The 19,797-nt window shown below is 42.0% G+C and overlaps 1 protein-coding gene across 10 annotated transcripts in view; it reads right to left on the reverse strand.

The window, feature by feature from the left end:
- TNRC6B (trinucleotide repeat containing adaptor 6B) overlaps positions 1 to 19,797 on the reverse strand; it is a 97,803-nt gene that overhangs the window by 13,717 nt on the left and 64,289 nt on the right. For 8 of the 10 annotated variants that reach the window (XM_081928162.1, XM_081928159.1, XM_081928161.1 and 5 more), the window contains 13 exons: positions 18,530 to 18,678; positions 12,566 to 12,733; positions 11,136 to 11,261; positions 9,534 to 9,665; positions 8,832 to 8,945; positions 8,493 to 8,661; positions 7,963 to 8,100; positions 7,068 to 7,244; positions 5,838 to 5,984; positions 5,161 to 5,256; positions 4,614 to 4,835; positions 1,835 to 1,905; positions 889 to 1,028 (listed from right to left, as the gene is read on the reverse strand). In XM_081928162.1, coding sequence (XP_081784288.1) covers positions 889 to 1,028; positions 1,835 to 1,905; positions 4,614 to 4,835; positions 5,161 to 5,256; positions 5,838 to 5,984; positions 7,068 to 7,244; positions 7,963 to 8,100; positions 8,493 to 8,661; positions 8,832 to 8,945; positions 9,534 to 9,665; positions 11,136 to 11,261; positions 12,566 to 12,733; positions 18,530 to 18,678 — 1,849 coding nt within the window. The remainder of the gene's footprint in view (positions 1 to 888; positions 1,029 to 1,834; positions 1,906 to 4,613; positions 4,836 to 5,160; positions 5,257 to 5,837; positions 5,985 to 7,067; positions 7,245 to 7,962; positions 8,101 to 8,492; positions 8,662 to 8,831; positions 8,946 to 9,533; positions 9,666 to 11,135; positions 11,262 to 12,565; positions 12,734 to 18,529; positions 18,679 to 19,797) is intronic. The other 2 variants (XM_081928158.1, XM_081928166.1) reach the window with 1 other exon arrangement.

Consider the following 19,797-nt stretch of genomic DNA (forward strand, 5'->3'; position numbering starts at 1 on the left):
GTGGAAGGCCACAAAATGGACTTTGCCTGGAGGTGAGAACAGTTCAGCCAGATAACAGAATATGCCTGTACCTTCTAGATACTGCGTAAGAGCCGTGTTGGATCAGAGAACGGACCGTCTAGTCTAGCATACCTGGTGTCCGTGCTTCTCCCCTGGGCTCCCCTGTCCAGGGAAAGGTGAAGACTAAAGGAGAAACTCCAGTGCCAGCCAGAAATGGCACACACAAGCTCCTTTTGCTGCCACACAAGTAAACTGTGAGACAGGGAACTGTTGCTGTTGCACTACTGCGCAAATCAGTTGTCCAGCATCTATTTCACTGTGTAGAGCATTTGAGCTCTTTGGGGCAGCAGAAGCTGCCTGGGTGCCTTCCTGTGGGCTCTGGGGGAGAGCCTCCTCGTGAAAAATACAGAGCTCTTCCTCAGAGCTGGCCGAGTCTGCCTCCTTGGTCAGGGAGGCAAAAGGAGAGGCGGGAAGGGCATTAAAAGAAAGGAAATTACAAGGAAAAAGAAATTAAATAAGAAATGGAAAAATGCAAGCTAAAAGAAAATAAATGAGAATGAAAAAATGTGCTGGGTCAGGAGCCTTGCAGCACTAGAGACCTGTCTGACCAACTTGAGAGGCAAGGCAGGTCTGGCAAAAGTGGGGATGGCGCCTCCCCCAGCCAATGATCCTTAACTGACCCTGCCTGTCCAGCCAGATGGGAGGAGCCATCCCAGTATAATGCTGCCCCTCCAGGAGCCCCTGGCGGAAAAAACTGTTTAATGCCATTTCAAATCTGGGCACTAGGCAAACAAAACACATTACTGGGCTACCTCTTGCACACAAGACTTCCATCTACCGACAAAATGAGGTTGCAAACGGTCAGGAAAGGTTGTTGGTGTAACTCACATGTGCAGTGCAGTCTGGGCCTTGGCTGCCTCCTGCTTGGTGCTGTATCGGATAAGGGCGGTGCCTTGGGTCAGGTTGAGATGGAATGTCAGCAGCGGACCATGCTGCATGCAGATGGTCCTCAAAGTTGACCCATCAATCTTGTGAAGAACAGATTGGAAGAACAAAGACAAACAGCAGGTTTATGGGGGGGGGGGAGGTAAGTATTTTCATTTGTAAATATATCTGAAATAGTATGGTTAATATACAAACCAAAAATATCAGGCAAGTACTGTAAATGCCACAAGAGAAATAAACTAAGCTCAAAATACAGTGGTACCTCTAGTTACGGACTTGATCTGGTCCGGGTTGCCGTTCGCACCCTGAAAAGTCTGTAACTAGAGCGCCGCTTCTGCACATGTGCTAAGTGTGCAGAATGCTTCTGTGCATGCGCACGGGGCAAAACCCGGAAGTATACGCTTCTGGGTTTGCCACGTTCGCAAACTGAAAAGACGCAACATGAACCTAATGCAACACAAGGTATGACTGTACTGAGAAAGCATGGTGTCTCAGCAGACACAAACAAAAGCTGAAGGAACCTTACAGGCCTTTGTTTTTGGCTGCAGTGCTGGAAACATTCTGTGGTTTCGCTATGAAAACATAAGAGAGAAAAAACTAGCCATTCTGCCTAGCATCCTGAAGACTGGGAGTTTTGTAAAAAAACGACAACACTATGTTTTGCATTCACAAAATTGCTTACTTACCTAACTAAAACAAGCACTGCAATTAATTCACAATCCAATAAAAAAAAGCTGAAAATGTGGTTTACAGAGGTCTCTCATGTCCTAAACACACTGTCATACTAGTTAGCTTGTGTTGGTACATAAATACAATATTTATTTAAAATAATCAACAATTCAGAATAGTCTTGTTTCAGTAATAAAAAGGAAGCAGAAGACAGAAATACCTGCGGAGTGAGATTGTGAAGAACCAGCCAGTAGCTGGGACGAACAGATCCACCATCACTCCAGGTAGAGGCTGCAAATGATTAAACAGTAAGCAGGATACATTTGGATGAGACCTACTTCAAAATTTATCATAAACAGAAAACCAGAATGAATTCTGTGCTTTATAGAAACCATTTCACTTGCCACATTTAACATGAAAGACAGGGTTGTTCAAGTGGTCACTGGTGCAGCTACACATATGGATTCTGCAGTTGCACAAAGTAACATTCAGAACTTTCAAAAGATAAGAGCACACTCAAAGGAGTATGGCTTCTACTTTCCCAACAATTTCCTGTTGCGGCAGCTATATAAAGAAACATGAGATGGAGAGCAGGTCAAAATGACATTTGCAGTTACAGTATCAGGTGGAACTATAGCTGCTGAGGATTAAACCATGACAGGAATGCAGAACTGAGAAGACAAGATGAGATGTTTTGCCTGGGAGTTGACTCCTGGCTGGAACACATACAGAAATCAACACTAAAGAGGACACATTCTCAGATGGGTGGATGACAGTTCTCAAGGCCATTGGCCCCAGAATCTAGGTTGAACTGCCGTGTCAGCAGCCACCCAAATAAGGCAGGAGTGGAGAACCTTTTTCAGTCAAAGGAGGACATTTCCTTCTCTGCAATCTTCCAAGGGCCACATGACAGTGGGGGTGAAGCCAGAGGCAAAAGTGGATGAAGCAACAAATGCAATTTTTTTAGCTTTTGTACAGTGAGCTAGTTTCTACACACACTCACACAATTCTGTCTATCCTCCCTCCAGAAATTCAAGTGACATTAGCAGAGTTCAAGGACACATTGCAGCCTGGCAAAAACATTTGGGGTGTTAAGCACAGCCAGTGAAGGTTACTGCCTGGGGAAAGTTCCAAGGGAAAGACAGAAAGGCCTGGAGTTCAGAATTCAAACCCCTGGGGCTGAGGTGCCTCAATCCTGCAATAAGGTTTCAAGCTCAGCCAGGGGGCAGGAGATTCATAAATTTCTACCAGAATCAAAAAGAGCACATGGGGTGATGTATTGGAAACTTTGCCACATTGATACAGAAGCCCGATGCTGTGAACGCAAAGTGTAAAAGCAACTTGGTCTGAGTGGATGCAATAAGTAGGCAGTCATCTATCTATGGGAAGATCAAAATCCCTTACTGACAGAAGTGTGCAATGATGACAGTTCTAAATAGCTCTAAAACTTTGCAATCCTATAGAGAAGCTGCAGTCACTCAGAGCAAAGTGAGGCAAACAGCAAAGTTTTGGCTGAAATGCTAAGCATCTTCCAAATCTGTGGATGTGGACCAAGCTCTGACATGAAAGATGCTTGCTTTCACTTAAAAGAATTTGACAAGGGTTACCATCCTGCATGTCTTTGGACTTATGACACATCCTGAAGGTCCAGAAGTGGCCAAAGACCTCAGTCTTTTGGGGGATAGCGAAATGCTTAAAAAAATGCTAAATGCACAAGGCATTGAGCACCAGTTTATCTCTTTTCAGAGGAAGATTTTGGTATTTTCCTCTAAAAGAAGGGACTGAAGTTTAGAAAAGAAAAACACATTTGGGTGTCATGGACTGGATGTTGAGTGGTGGGAGGAACCAGCTGGGGAGCCTCCAAGACTCAGAGCCCAGGGATTAGTGGTGGGATGATGATGAGTGGTCAGAGGGAGCAGACAGGAAGGAGGTGTCGGAAGCTGAAGAGGAAACAGGGCTTAGTGAGCAAGAAAGAGTCTGTGGCAGAGAGCAGTCCAGAATCAGAGGCAGAAGTGAAGGCTGGAGAGGTTAACAGCCATGGTCAATGTAAAGGGCAATTCAGTTCCCATAGAGGACAGTGTAGTAAGCAAGCTATGGAAGACCTCCATAGCACAAGTGACCTATCGGTTCAAGGATACCGTCCCTGCCATCAACAACATGAGCAGAACTGAAGCGGAACAAAGTTGTGTAGCTTATGCTGCTTTGGAGACTCTGACCTTGGCACTGAAAGCAAAGACAGCCTGCTCCAGCAACATTCCCTGTGCCTGAAACAAGTGATTTTGTGTGTCTGCCTAGTGAAACATAGACAGCTGGAACCATATGCATTACAGGTCCCTCACCGAGTTAAGGAGGTAGTCTGCTGCCACAAACTGAACACCTCTTAAAAAGTGCCAGTTGCACCACAAACACCCGCTTGAGAGTGAGGCATGCACTGCTGCAGAATTAGCCCAAAGGTTTTTGTTTTTTTAAATCCACTGTAGAGACAAAAAGGTGCAAAAGATGAAGTGAAGGAAAAGAAGGGTCTATCTCATATGCTCTCTCAGGGGTAAGTGAAAGTTTCTCTTGCTGCAGTGACCAGAAAAAATGGGAGCCACATTGACCTTTTTTGAGGGTGCACACTGAGGGTTGGGGGGTTAGCTTTCCATCTAAACCTTCAAGAAAGTGCTAAATGCTGCTTTGTGAGGATGAAGTCTGTGGATCTGCACAGACAATATGAAGAACTGCATCTTCTTGAGACCCCACCCACAAATTATTCAATACATGTTCCTTGTCAACTTTCAAGGACCTCTTCTGACAGGAAGGGTCTAGCTGCATCTCCCTCAGTAGTTTCTGACAAACATCCCATAGCCCTTTTAAGAGAGAGAGATAGAACATTCTCTTTTCTCTCATTGAGCAATTATAACATTCTCTCACCTAAAGGTCTTATCATATCCAGACTAGTAATGCTGTGGAACTTGTTCATGGGCCAAGCAATAAGAATGCTAGGAAATTCTACTCACCAGAGGCAAGCCTTGAATCCTGTGCCCCCCACCCCCTGAGTGAGCGGGGTGCTGTGCTGCTCCAGGGAGAGGATGGTTTTGGATTACTCAGACCAGGAGGTGGGCGGGGTAGCCCTGTAGTGTTTCTTGAGGAAATATTGTTTCTCCACTTGTTGGAGAGATGAGGGGGATTGGGTCCTATAGGATCTGGGGACCATGTTGATTTGTAATCACTGAACTTTGCTACAACAGAGGAAAGGAAAAGCCAATCAATTAGTGAAAGTTAATACACATAACACAGATCATCATAATTTTAGTTTTTGCCAACAGTCTGTTGAAGTATATTTGCATGTGATCCAGGTTACATGCTTTTGTGACAATATAGTACACGGATCTGAAAAAACTTCACCAGGGAGTTATTTAATACGTAAAAAAAAGTTACACTGAGGAAAAAACCCAGGCAACTATCTATTTTACAAAGCATTACTATATATGCTTAAATATCTCAATGTTTTCCAGCTACAATATAAAATGTGAGCTAGGTGCATTGAGAATGGAAACCAGATACCTGAAGTGCTATGAACATTTGTGAAGGAATTGTCAGAGGCACTGTAGGGCCAGGCACCAGGTGAAGGCAGCGAGGTGTTGAGGGAAGAATTAGACCCTATGGCATAATAAGGAAAGGGAAAGAAAAACATTATAGATGAATAAAGAATTTACGTGACAACTGACATTTCTAGCAATGACAATGAATGGCAGAAACCTATTGCAGATCCATGTATTTAGTCTTAACATAAATTAAACCATAGCAACATCTGCATCTTCAAACTTTAGAACAGAATACAGAGCAGAATAGGGTTGTTTGTATTTGACTACTGCCATTAATACAGGACAGGGGCATTTCCAGGGGGAAATTGCTAAGTGCAAACAGGGTTTTAATTCATTCTCTTGGTTCACCAATGCTTACCCTCCAGATAGATATTTTCCTATTTTCCCCTCTAGCTAAGTCTAAAACTGCAACTAAGACTGGCTGGGGGGAAAAGGGACCTGGCAGAAGAGGTTATAAGGAAAAATAATTGGCTGTGTAGAGAGATTAACCACCCTCAATTTTGGTGATTCTCCCCTGCAAATGTATCCCTGCCCCAACTTATAATCAGCAAACATGTATTTGCTGATCCAACTTGTTATTCCAGTTATAATAGTTGCAAGGTAAACAGAAATTGTATTATGTAATAATAAATATACCTGTGGTGTTGTCCCGCAGAAGTTGGTGATCAGTATCTACAATGGGGGATGTGGCTGTACCCCCCAGCACACTTCCTGGGGTCACATAGGGATCAGATTCAGGGTCAATGTTTGGAATACCTTTCCATGGCACTCCTGGCTGAAACTCTGAAACATAACAATAATCATACAGTATTTCAAATAAAATATTCAATCATACAGACTTAAAAGTTGTTAAATTCTTCCAACAAATATGAGGTGTCCAAGAATGTGTGGTGTCAGGTTTCTAATTCTGGGGTCTTGGGAGATCAGTTTGAGAGTGCAGATAATGTTATTAGAGGAATCTAAAGGCATATATGTGTTTCCTAGTCCTTTATTAGCTCTTCCATTCCTTCCTACCCTTTCAAAAATAGTAATTAAAATGTTATTCTACATTCTGATTAAAAAGCATACAAATTAATATTGCTACTATATGTGTGTATGTAGTCAATCAGTCACATTTTTATTGTCTGTAGCCAAATGCCATTACAATATAAATCACAAACAATAAAGATGCCAATTCAAGAGTAGACTTAAAACACACCTATTTTCAAAATTCAGGGTGGTGGTGGTGATGATGATGATGATGATGGGAGAGAGACAACGCTTGGTGAAGTCTCAGAAATAAATAAATTGCTGTACAGTCATACCTCGTTTTGTGGCCTGGATCCGTTCCAGAGCCCTGGCTGCTAGCCAAAAAGGACGCAGGGCAAAGCGCTGCGTCTGTGTACGGAGCGCTTTGCGCTTCTGCGCATGCGGCAAAACTGGAAGTAACCCATTCTGGTACTTCGGGGTTTGCCGCAGATGTTCGCCGAAATGGACTCTAGACAAGGCGGATGTTCACAAGAGGTATTACTGTATAACATCCCCAGTGGTCATTACTGTTCAGTGTAGCAACTTTATCCTAACCCTAAACCTCCCCCAAAAATAAATTATACAAAATAAAAAAGTGCTTAGTTCATGTCAATTATACAGACCAAAGAAGTTTGGTTTCTTTAAAATGGAGTTTACACCTCTGAAACAAGTTTTACACAACCTCATACAGGCAAATGGTCCAAAAAACCCCCCTCTTGCAATGCATGTTTGCACAGCACCAGTCTGCTGTGCATAGAAAGCCATTGACAGAGGTGACACATTGATAGAAGTAACAAATTTTATTTTATAAACTGGGATGTAACATTTATGAACAGTTTTCAAGGACACTGAAATTACCTGGAGGCCAACTGGCATTGCTGGATTTGCTTCCAATCTTACTTGTTGGTGGAGATTTGGCAGGTAACCAACTATCTCCAGCAGGACCTGTGTGGCTGCCCAGTGGGTCGCCAGGGATTATATCAAATTGGTTATAGGGCGATGCCCCTCGTACTTTTCCAGGGGGCACAATCGTCCCTGGAAAGAAGAGGAAAAATATTATTTTGACAAAAGGACATCATGGTAGCAACTGAAACAGGGCTCAAACCTAACATAAAAGCAGAATGGCAATTCATACCAGTTTCACTGTAACAATAAAGCCACTAGAGCAAGGGTCACCAACTTTTGAGGGCCAGTGGCCATGTTTGGAATTTTGTGAAAGTGTTGTGGACGGCAGTCACAAAATGACTGCTATGGAGGTGTGGCATAAGACAAAATGGCTGCCATGGAGGCATATAGGAGAGGACACACCAGTGCAAACAGGAACTGAGTGAACAGTCTCTCATGCATTGTGGAATTTGGAGGGGATATTTACCAAGACCTTTCATGGGTGCTACAGAAAATACTGAAGGGCAAACTGGTGCCCAAGGGAATCACACTGGCAACCCCTGCACTAGAGTAAGAAAGAAAATAGCATATATATAATGTAAGAAAAACAAAATACAAAATTAGAGGCCTTTTTAAAAAAGGTTACAAAAACAAAAAGCCCATTATGATTTGTTCAGATTTATATATTGCCTTTCCAAAGGCATTTGCATTGCTAACAGTGGCTTAGAACACTTAAAATACAACAATCTCACAGCAAAACAACAATACAGGAGAAGCTGCTGTCCTAGTGTTTCACTAGAGGCAAAAAGTGGCAATATAAATATACCTTGTAAAATCATTTTTGATAACGTAAGCTGGAATCTCTCACCATTTTTGTGCATATTGGCATCTTGGGAAGCTACAGATGGCAATCCATCCATCATAGAAGTCCATTGTTTAAAGCGAGATTCTGTTCCAGTTTCTTTCCCTCCTACCATGCCATAATCCATGCCACTCGAACCAAAACCTGTGAAAAACCAATGACAACTTGAGGGCCAAGGATTTCCCACCCCTGATTTAAGCTAAATTGCTTTATAATTATGTTTTTAAACCATATAGATGGATGTGATGATGCAAATGCTCATCACTACAAGGCTGTCTTATGCTTTTGCACAAATACTTTTTGTAACATGATATCCTGCAATAAGCAAAGCTGTTTGAAAATAAAGCTAGTGAGTCAACATAACGCTGAAGTACACTCTGCAGAGAAGAACAGAAGCTAGAGTTCTATGTAGCAAGGCTGATTCAGCAATTCAACTGACACAAACAACAAATCCAGTATTTGGGTTTGGTACACAGATTCTTAGCGCTTAAGAAATCAAAACAGATCACTCTGTTTTAGCTATTTACAGTACTTACCTGAACTATATCCAGGAATTTGCCCTTTGGTTGGTATATCTGAGAGACTCACATTCAGACCACCAGGTACTATGCTGTCTAAATGTTTAGGCCCAACTGGATGGGATGGAGAATGTTTCATGCCAGGTTGCCTCTGTTGTGGCTGAAAGGCATTCACCATACGGGCAATCTGCAGTTAATGAAATAAAGAAGAATTTGTTTATCTTAGTACAAACAAGTGATTATATTTTGAATAGTGCATTAGTTTCAAGCAATAATAAAGCTTTAATAACATCTTCTTGGTATATTGCTAGGCTTTATTGTACACCTCATGCATACATTGCTGATTAAATATTGTACCTGCTGTTCTTGCTGTTGTCGTACTACTTGGGAAATCTTTCTTTGACTCTGTAACAGTTGTTGCTGTTGTTGTTGTTGCTGCTGCTGCTGTTGCTGGAGGATGAGTTGACAAGCCTGGAAGGCAAGTAGAGGAGGTAATGAAGGACTTTATTTATAGGCATCAACTGCTGGCAAATGAGCACTGTTCAGCAGATATGACTAGCATAGTAAGTTTTTTTTTATAATAAAAGAAACTTACCATGAACGTTTTAGACTATGGATGAGCCTTCCCTTTTACATCTAATTAGAAATAGTGGGATGATCCACACCAAGCACTTAAAGGACATCTAATGCACATGACTCACCTGCCAAAAGAGTCCTTGGAACTGCAGTTTTCCCCTCACAGAACTATGATCCCCAGCACCCTTAACAAACGACAGTTCCCAGGATACTTTGGGAAAGTCATGTGGTTTAAATGCATGGTGTGCCTCTGCCCAGTACTTCTAATATGAAGCTTGATTTACTGTAAAGGTAAGTACAAGTCATTGCTAGAAAGTGTCCCCTTCCCACAACTGCATATGACTTATTTGTGCCTTTTCAACAACTAAGTATATATTTCCACAGATCTGAAGTACAACATTTTCCCAAAAAGATTAAAGCTGCAAAAACAGTCACAGGAGTATGCAAAATTCAGTCAGCTACTGTAGTAGGATAGTTACTTACAAGCTGAAATTGGGGGATCTGCGGAAGTTGGCTCAACATAGCAATCTGTTGAGGAGAAAGCTGGGGATTCATGTTGAAAAGACCTGGGTTCAGACCACTGTTAGGAAATTGCTTGAGCATGGAGGCAGAAACCTTAATAAAAAGTGCAAAGGCATACACAAGTCAAACCAGAAACTGACAGAACAACAAAGACATTTGTAGCAGGTCTGTATACAAAAGCAAGATGTCTCTGTTGAAAACAGAAAGTGTGTGATCTTAATCATAATGAAATTGAACATCAACAAATAATGCAACAAAGGAAAAGTGAACATAAAGAATATGGTACAAACACATATAGCAATATGTGAGTACAGAAAGGAATCAATTACTTGAGTTGGCTAGCTTTTGCTTGGCTGAAATTTTGAACAATGCACAAACATTTTGTACATTTAAAGAAAAGAGCTTGAGCTTAATATGGAACATGATTCTGGAGTTAACATATTCTATTTCAGTTTGTGGCAGGGCTCTGGTGGATGAGTAGCTTTAACAGTACATTATACAGAAATGGTGCATGTATATGTACACACCCACCCACACCATTTGAAATGGGGTGCAAGGAAAGAGAATAAGGAATAAGAGAGACTGCAATGCACAAAGGAGGAGGAGGAAGGAGCAACTTGTTCCTCTGAGGAAGATGAGCTTTTTCTGAATGTGCAACAACATTATATAGAACTCTGACAGAGTGAGGTTCTTGCTAGCCCCTCTTCTCTTCAGCTACATCCTTTTTACACTTTAGGATGAACTAAGGAGTGGGGGCACCATTGGTTCAGTATACATAATGTTAAAACACAGTTGATGTTTACCTATGGATTTAACATGAATTAGCAGCATCAGAAATAACAAAATGCATGTTTTGGCTTGTTGTTATGCAGACTTGGGCTCATGGTTTGTTTTCTTCAAGGGAACTATAAGTCGTACCCCAAAACCAAATCTTGGCTACCAATCATAGTTTGTTGCTCCCAACATGAAGCAGGAGAGGAACTAAGCAGAGACCTTTGAGAAGCATGCACAAGCACACTGCTTGTTTGTGTAAAGCCATAATTAAACAAAGCTCACCTACCCACCTATTAGAAAACTTTCTAGGATAGCAATCCACACCCAACTAGGCTCTCTCCCTTACTTAGGTTCAAAGTCACACATCCCCTCTACAAGGACTTCTCCCTCTCATCAAAGAGCACCCATCAATCTCATGCCCCCACTGCACTCTCATAAATACCAATTAAAAGAAACTGGAAGTGGGTGGCACTTTCACTCTTGTATGGCACATCTGGATTCCCTTGTCACAAGTTTCAAACTGAAACCAAATACTTCTTACATCAAAAAGTCAACAGCAGAAAACAACAAATGCAGATGAAGAAAAAGCTTATGCTATTAGAAAGAAGACCGCAAAAAGACACTGTGCCTGCTCTTTAGCTCCTGGTGAGCCATACAAAATATGTAGCTTTGGGAAACGGACTAAAGCCTTTTCCCTCCACCAGATGTCCTCAAATCCAGCTCCATATGTGGAACAACAGAAGAGACTATAACAAACCATCTACAAAGAAACTTTTAAAAATTGTTTACCTGGGGAGAAAGAAACTGGGGAGGCACTTGTGCCCGGATATTAGGTGAAGGGTTTAGCGGTTGCACTGGTGGGTGCATTCCTCTCGATTGTGCTGTACTGTTTCCAAACAGACCTTGATTGCCACCCTAAAAATGAATGAATGAAAGAAAGTCAAATCAGGTTGTGAGTATAGTTGTTTATATATGTTAGCTGGAGCCTGGGGTTAATATAACTATGAGAATTTGTAACATGCCAATGATAGTCATCCTTATTTCATCTTGATTCATTTGCTTGGCATTTTTTTCAAACACATTCCCTTCTAAGAGGTTTGATTGTATGCCATACACATTTTAAAGAGGAGAAAAGAAGGTGCAGAGAAAAGATAAGCAATGTTTATATTTAAAGGGATTTGTCTTTTGTGTTTGAATACTGTAGATAGCAGTATTTATTACTTATTACATATAACAGAAGAAAATATTAAGAACTACCTAATATGATGGACTTCATTGTTTTTAGCTGCTTCTTTATTTAATATGGAAAGTTACTCAAAGGTCTTAAGCAGTCCTCAAACTGCATTTAATCATACACAGTAAAGCAATTCCAATATTCTAAGAGAGAACGCGCCACTGCTTACACAGTCAAAACAGCACCATCATATACAAAGAGAGGTATCAGCAGACTCAGGGGAAGGGAAACCCCAAAACAGCCCAATGGGATCTGAGCATGCTCAGAGGCCGTGTAATGCAGACTGTTTGGAGGTGTGGGGAATCGACTCTAAAACAGGCGTGGGGTGGTGGTGGGGTGGACTGGTGTCTGGAATTCAGAACAGGGAACACAGCACACTGCAACATTTTGTGCCAGGTGTCTCTTGCATATTCAATTTGAAAACAAATTCCAGTAGAAGTGACCTAGTCCCTTTGCAGGGATACATTCACGATACATATTAACCTTAGAAAAACATTTGTAGATGTGGTTATAGCTTGTGTTGTTATTCCTAGAGATTTCCAAACGGATAGAATTGTTAGTCTCTTCTTCGGTTTCAAAACTGCTCTAGGATAAGTTAAGAGCAAACACACATACAAATTTAAACAGAGTAACTACTGCATAAATGTAGTATGAAGTTTTAGTGCCAAATTTGTTTTTTAGAACAAGGGGGAAAGTGTTTATTCTTGCACTGGGTTCCAAAATGTTTATTCCCCAACTTTTAATTACTTTCTTTGAGAAAGTAAACTCACAGACTGTTGTGAGGTATTAGTAAGGGATCAAAGTAACAGACGTAAGCAACATATTGAATGTCTGGAAGGAAGCAATAAGGACTGGTGGGTTCCTGAATTTGAGATTTATCTTACTACATTTTCCATGAAAAAAACGGGTGCAAAAACCAAGCTGATAAGGATTAACTATAGGATGCAGCCAAGAAGTAATATAACCAAGAATGTGACCTCCTTACTTGTCTAGCAGCGAAGTTTTGGGGGTTGAGCCCTGAGCCGATTGCCCCAAGGCAGACGGGTAGTGTGGAACCAGAGGGAGAAAGCTTGTAGTTGGGAGAAGGGGAGAAGGGAGAGCAGGGAGCCTCATCCCCAAGGCACCCATCTTGATTGGAGAAAGGCAAAGTCAGCTGAAGAAATAAGTAGCCAATCAGCAGGAGTTGGTTAGTGAAGCAACAGAATGCAAGAAGAGAAAGAGCGACCATGAATGACCAAGATTATGCAAAATTAGTATGATTTTAACCATTAAAAGGATATGTTCCAACAAAGTACACTACTTACTTTGGAAATATGGACTAAAAGGAGACAAGTCAGAACAATCAATTCAATACTTAAAAACCTTTACCCACAGCTAATGCTGCCCTGCTTGTGGAAGTGATAATCTTCAATAAAAGAGATGCAATATTTCTATTTGCTGACAAAATTTTATTTCTTTTCAGGAGATCTATAACTGAGTAACACCTAGAGCAGATGAGGCAAGCAGAAGAATTCAGGCAGGTGAAGAATAAAGAAATCTCATCAGAATAATATCTCGGTTCTTGGGCAATTTAAAGATCTTCCACCCAGTAGGTTATTATAAGCACTACTCGACTGACACTAGTATGTCCATCTTTCTTACAAAGCAAGAGAATGAACATCCTCGCATGGAGTATTTTGTTACCAAAAGCTCTTTAGAACCAAACACAAAAAAATAAACACTGACTGATTCATTTTCTCAGGTTAATGTCCTTATCTGTCTCTGGTGCACAGTGTCAGCCAGCAAGGTCAGTGTAGAATACTGAAATTCCTCACTCCCTGATCAGAAGAGAAAGACTGATAGCCCAGGAAGATGGAAGCAGTTTTGGTGAAGTGCTGTTGTTTTCGGCTTGAGGTTGACACTGGCTACTCTGGACAATACAATTCCCTACTGCCTATGTGAGAATCAAGCCATATTTAAGACAGCTTAGGGCTAACTTAGCTTCTGTTTCATGGAAGTGCTATTTATGTAAATGCAAAAATATGAAATAGCCATCAAAGTCCCCTCTTTGAGACCTAGCTCTGGGGCTCCCTGAATGCTCCTCATTTCTAGAAATTATATTTCTGAGATATTCTGCTTCAGCTACCTCTATAATAGCCATTGGTTTTGTCATTCTCCAAAAAACAAATAATACAGAAACTTAGTGGTGACAAACAGGGCTTTTGAATTTGGCTGTGTTCTTTACAAGCACGGCTAGGTACAGAACCCCCCCCCCCCACTATTTCAACAGCCAGAGACCAGGCCAAACAGCAGACAAAAACCAAGAAATGTAGTCTACAAGGGTGCTCCAAGTTTTTAAAGTTGTATACCTGATGCAATACTTGAACACTGAAATTCTTGTCTGCTCACACTAGAAGACTTTAGGGATGACTGAGCAAATTTATTTTGTGTAAGATTGTATAGGTATAGAATTTTGAAGGGTCCTTCAGCATTAATAACCTGATACACTTGATTCTATGGCAACTGCAATTTTGGTTGGAATCCTATCAAAAGGAAATGGATCAGGTACCTTCTTTCTGTGGGTGAATTCCTAGCTTTAGGTGATGTCAAAGAAACAGAGGTCTGAGATCTTCTCTTCTTTTAAGTAATTAAACAGAGGACATTATGGTTTTGTTATGTCAGGACCAAACCTACCAGAAGCCAGAAAAGAACAACACTAGGTACCATCTCAACTTGAGGATCTGGCACTGGTAAAAAGTGTATTACAATGCTGGGTTGATTATTTCTTGTAGTATTAAGAAATGACCCAGTGGTTAAGTGATTAAGTGTTAAGTAAATGAGATACATATTCTGGCATTAAAAAGCAGAGCAGATACCTTGGGTGGAGGGGGTCCACTGCAAATGGTTACAAAAATAACCAAGTTCTGAAATAATTTGATGGCTCTGAAGTTTCTTACTTGTGTTGACTTGATTCCAAATGACACATGTCTTAATTCAGAGGAATTGGAAGCAGGACTTTTTAAAAGTTTAACTCTGTCCCAGTATGAGATGGCTCAGTTTGTAGAGTGTGAGACTCTTATAGGGTCATGGGTTCAGCCCCAAGTTGGGCAAAATATTCCTGCATTGCAGGAGGCTGGATTAGATGACCCTCGTGGTCCCTTCCAACTCTACAATTCTATGATTCTAATGAATCTTTAGGGAAATATATTGACCAGCAGTCCAGGTTCCAAATAAATCCATACTGTGTTTTTTCTAACCCACTGTGCACTGAGGGTATGGTTGTAGCAATGAGTGTCTGATCCTCAAATCTGTCACCAAAATGAAGCTGAAATTTGGATGGAACTTCTTTGAGAATTCAGTAAGTTCAGGGTCCCAGGAAATAGGCGTATACTGCATTGTGAATTCCAACAGGGTAAAAACAGACAAAGGAACCATAGTTGAGGTCATGGCCTAGACCTGGAACAGCAGCCAGAATTCTGACAGAGATAAAAGGTACCAGCTAGGTTGAGCAAACTAGTGGCACAGGAAATGAGCTGAAATCTCAATGGCAAGCCTGAATCTGACAGCCAGGAAACTCTGGAATACAAGGTCCTTGAGCTGGAAATGGAAAGAGCAGCCCCAAGCTGCAGTCCCCAGAGGAACCAGGGCCTGACTCATTCTCCTTAGTCCAGAGATTTTCAACCTTTTTGAGTCCACAGCTCCCTTGACCAACTACAGTCTTTTTGTGGCACCCCTATAGGGCTCAGGAACGAAGTTATGTCACCCCTTGCTTGAAGAGCTGGCAGCCTCTCACCCTTTTTCAAACACCCTCCTTTGTGGAGTGTTCTCTTAGCTTCCTCTCCTCTCCATTCTTCTTGGGAATCCTCCAGGTAGCCGCAGCCACCCCTGGTCTGTGAGGCACTTCAGCTCCTGGTAACCAGCACCCCTTGGCCAACCCAGAGGCACTATTTGCCTGGGATGCTTGTAGCCAGGGTTGCTGCAACAAACAGCTGTGCAAACCTTTGGGAGGCAGAGATGCAAGAGGGCTTGGGAGGGAGGGAGGGAGGGAGGGAGGGAGGGAGGGAGGGAGGGAGGGAAGGAAGGAAGGAAGGAAGGAAGGAAGGAAGGAAGGAAGGAAGGAAGGAAGGAGGGACAGAAGCCTGTGTTTCCCGCAGCACCCCTGACCATCATTTGAGGCATCCCAGGGTGCCACGGCGCACTGTTTGAAAACCAGTCTTTCAGACCAACACAAGCAGAACATCTGATGGGAGCATATGGAGGGGTGATGGGGTGCTTGGCTCAAGGGCTGCCTCTATAAGGCTCTCCAGTCTTCTGCCAAATAGGTAGCGCATGGGAGGGGTAATCAGGGCCAGGATATATATGTGAGGGCTTGGTTGAAACTGATACTCCATGAGAACAAGCGATCAGCTCTCAGTGACTTGAGCAGCATCCTGACAACTCTGCATCTTATTGCTGTTATTGTTGATCTACATGTATGCTTAATGCCTGCCTTGTAGTGCCTTTTACTTCCCAATGTTTATGCTCTTAGATCTTGATCACAGGTTGGGATCTCTACCTGACCTGCTGTCTCCATCATCTTCAGATTACTGATTTATGTGTCCTGTGGAATCTGTTTCCTCATAACATGAACTATTGAAGATAAGACTGCCTTCAAAAAATGGAGGTCTTACCCAAAAGTAGAGAACAAAAAGGTACACAAACTTTGGCAAACAGACAATAAAGAGATGGTAAAAAAGAATTTGAGGAGCCCTATGTTAAAAGTACAAAGACAAACAACAATAATTTCTTTAAATACATTAGTAGCAGGAGATCATCTAAAGAGATGGTTGGACCCTTGGATGACAAGAGAGTCAAATGTGTGCAAAAGGAGGATGAGAATATTGTGGCAAAGTTAAATTAATTATTTGCATCTGTCTTCACAATGGAAGATATAGGACAGAGTCCAGTGCTGCAACTAACTTTTGCAGAAAGAAAGTCTGAGGAACTTAGGCAGACAGTGGTGATGAGAGATGAAATTGTAAGCCTAATAGACAAAATAAAAGCTGACAAATCACTGGGTCCACATAGCATCCACCTGAGAGTTCTCAAATAACTCAAATGGGAAATTGCAGATCTTGTAACAAAAAAATGTAACTTATTCCTCAGATAAATTTTCATATCAGAGGACTGGAAAGTAACTAATTTAACACCAATCCTGGAAATTACAGGCCAGTTATCTTAACTATGTCCCAGAAAAACTGGTGGAAAGAATTGATAAACATAAAATAATCAAGAATATGGAATAATAAGTCTCGCTGAAGTTGAATAAGCATAGTTTCTGGAACGCCAAGTCCTTTCTCACAAAACTATTAGAATTCTTTGAGCGTGTCAAGAAACATATAGACAGAGGTGATCCAGCTGACCATGCACTTGGACTTTCAATTTACCCCTGAAAAGGTACCTCATCTAAGACTCCTGAGTAAGCTTAGCAGTCATGGAATAAGAGAGGTCCTCTTTTGGATCAGGAATTGTTTAAGTAGCAGGAAGCAGAATGGGAATAAATGGACAGTTCTTCAAATTAAGAAATGCAGGAAGTGGATCAGTATTGGGACCTGTGCTTTTTGCCCTGTTCATAAATGATCTAGAATTAGGGGTAATCCATGGCAGAAGATACTAAATTGTTCAGGGTCATTAAAAAGACCAAAAGGACCACTAGAAGCTGAGTGAATCGACTGTAAAAAAGCAAATGCAATTCTGTGTTAACAAGTATAAAGTGATGCATGTTGGGTGAAAACCTTAATTTCACACACACACCCTTGGGGTCTGAACTGTGAATGACTGACTAGGAATGAGACCTTAGGATCATAGTGGATAGCAGGGTGAAGAGGTTGACTCAGTGTTTGGCAGCTTAGGTTCAGGCTATCTGAAAGACCATATTCCCTCATATGAATCTGATGGGGCTCACCATTAAGATTCAGCCCCGTGTCACCCTCACAAGCATGCTTTGTGGGAATGAAGGAAAGGGCCTTCTCAGTCGCTTATCCCAGACTCCTGAGCTCCCTTCCTAGAGAAGTCAGGCTGACTTCCCCCTTGCTGTCCTTCTGCTGGCAGGTGAAGACAGTTCTATTTCAACAGGCCTTTGGGAACCAACTATTTTTTGAGGAAAGGGCTGTTGCATGTATTAAAAGTATTGTCTCATCATTGCTGTACTTTTTAATTTGGCACTCAAGTCTTAGCAAAACCATCCAGTAACTTTTAGGGGCAAATGTTGGAAATGTACAATACATTCAGAATAAAAAGTTACCGTATTTTTCGCCCTATAAGACACACTTTTCCCCCTCCAAAAATGAAGGGGAAATCTTGTGTGCGTCCTATGGGGCGAATACAGGCTTTTGCTGAAGCTTGGAGAGCGAGAGGGGTCGGTGCGCACTGACCCCTCTCGCTCCCCAGGCTTCAGGAAGCTATCAGCAAGCCTGGGGAGCCATGCAGGAGTTCCCACAGGGCTCCCCACGCTGCGGATAGCAGCCTGCTGCCCAGCGGGCGGGGCGCCCTGAAGCAGAGCGCCCCGCGCGCCGGGCAGACATCGGCCAGCCCCACAAGCTCAGGGGACAGCGGGGAGGCGGAGTGCCACCACACCGCTGTTCCCCGACCTGGTTTGGTTTCCCCGACCTGGTTTTGGGGGGGAAATAAAGGGATTTCCCCCCCCCTTTATTTCCCCCCCAAAAAAACTACGGTATGTTTTTTTCATACAAACACATGATTGAGGACTCTCCTGAAGTGTTTTTCCAGAAAGTAATAATTACTCCAAAGATCACCCATGTGTTCAGTTCACCCCATTTCTTCTCATTTGCCCCAAACAAGCATTTTTTTTCTCTCCCCTTTAAGTCTCATAATAAAACAATGTCTTTAAGTTGTAATGCTGAAATCTGATGGGATGTTAAAATTACATCTGGAATAAGCTGCAGATTTTTACAAGCAAAATGTGTCTTACCTTTTCAAAGTAAGGCCCACTATCTGGGGCTCCCATGTCTTTGGAATTAGGAGGACGAAAACCTGGCCGACTCTTTCTCATAATGTCATTAAAATCCCCGAGATTCATCCCTCGTTTATCCACATCAAATTTCTTATCTTGGAGACCACCTGAAAGGAAAAAGTGGGAAGTGGAAGCATTCATATGAATGGCTGTTATAGGTTTGCGGCAACACTTCATAAATTACTAAATGAAGTATTTTCCACTTATACTCATATACTACAATAACTACAAAAATTCCTTAGCGGCCTTATTATAAATGTATTAAATACATTTTTAGCCTACCCTTCATCATATGATCTAATGTTCAGCTATAATAATTCCTATAAAATCAAAGGAGCAGGTAAGAACACATTATGTCTTTGCAAAGACTCAGGCAAACAAGTAGGCCTTTACCTGCTGCTGAAACACCAGACATATTGGTGCCAGTTATACTTCCAAGGAAATGGCATTCCATAACCCGGGGGGGGGGGCGACCTCGGAATATACTTGTCCTGATGGTGGGATGTGCAGGGAGGGCCTAGTTCCTAGATAAAGGGAACTGTATTTACTTGAATTACTGTATTTACTCGAATCTAATGCTCACTTTTTTGGCCAAATTACGTTGCAAAAATTAAGGTGCACATTAGATTTGATGGGACATTTACATTTGCCAGAAAATCCTTTTTTTGGTTTCAAGGTTTTGAAAATTGAGGTGCAAATTAGATTCAATGGCATATCAGACTCGAGTAAATACGGCATTTCAGATATTTGGGTCTCAAGTCATTTAGGGCTTTGTAGGTGAATAATGGTACCTTAAATTCCATCTGGAAGCATACAGGCAGCCAATGCAGATCTTTCAGAATCAGAGTTTGTGATATGAGCTAACATTCTGACAGAATGTATTCTGCATTACTGTCACTTCCAGACCATCTTCAAAGGTGTGCCCATGTACAGCGTATTAGAATCTAAATGGAATATTACTAGGGAGTGGGTAACCCTGGCAGGATATCTGTCCAGAAACAGACATAGCTGGCAAACCAGCAAGAGTAAAAAAAGGCACTCGCACACTGGAGGCCCAAGGACTTGAGGGGCACAAAATGTGCTAGACCAGTGTCTAGAGGCAGCAATGGGGGCAAATAAAAGAAGGCTGAATCCTGACACACACACATCCCTAACTTTGCACCTGCTGTTTGTGGGTGCGCTCACCTACCCAATTCCCAGACCCAAGAACCGGGGCTTCTATCTTG

Source organism: Podarcis melisellensis (assembly GCF_964234715.1).
Source record: "Podarcis melisellensis genome assembly, chromosome: 10".
NCBI classification, from domain to species: Eukaryota; Metazoa; Chordata; class Lepidosauria; order Squamata; family Lacertidae; genus Podarcis; species Podarcis melisellensis.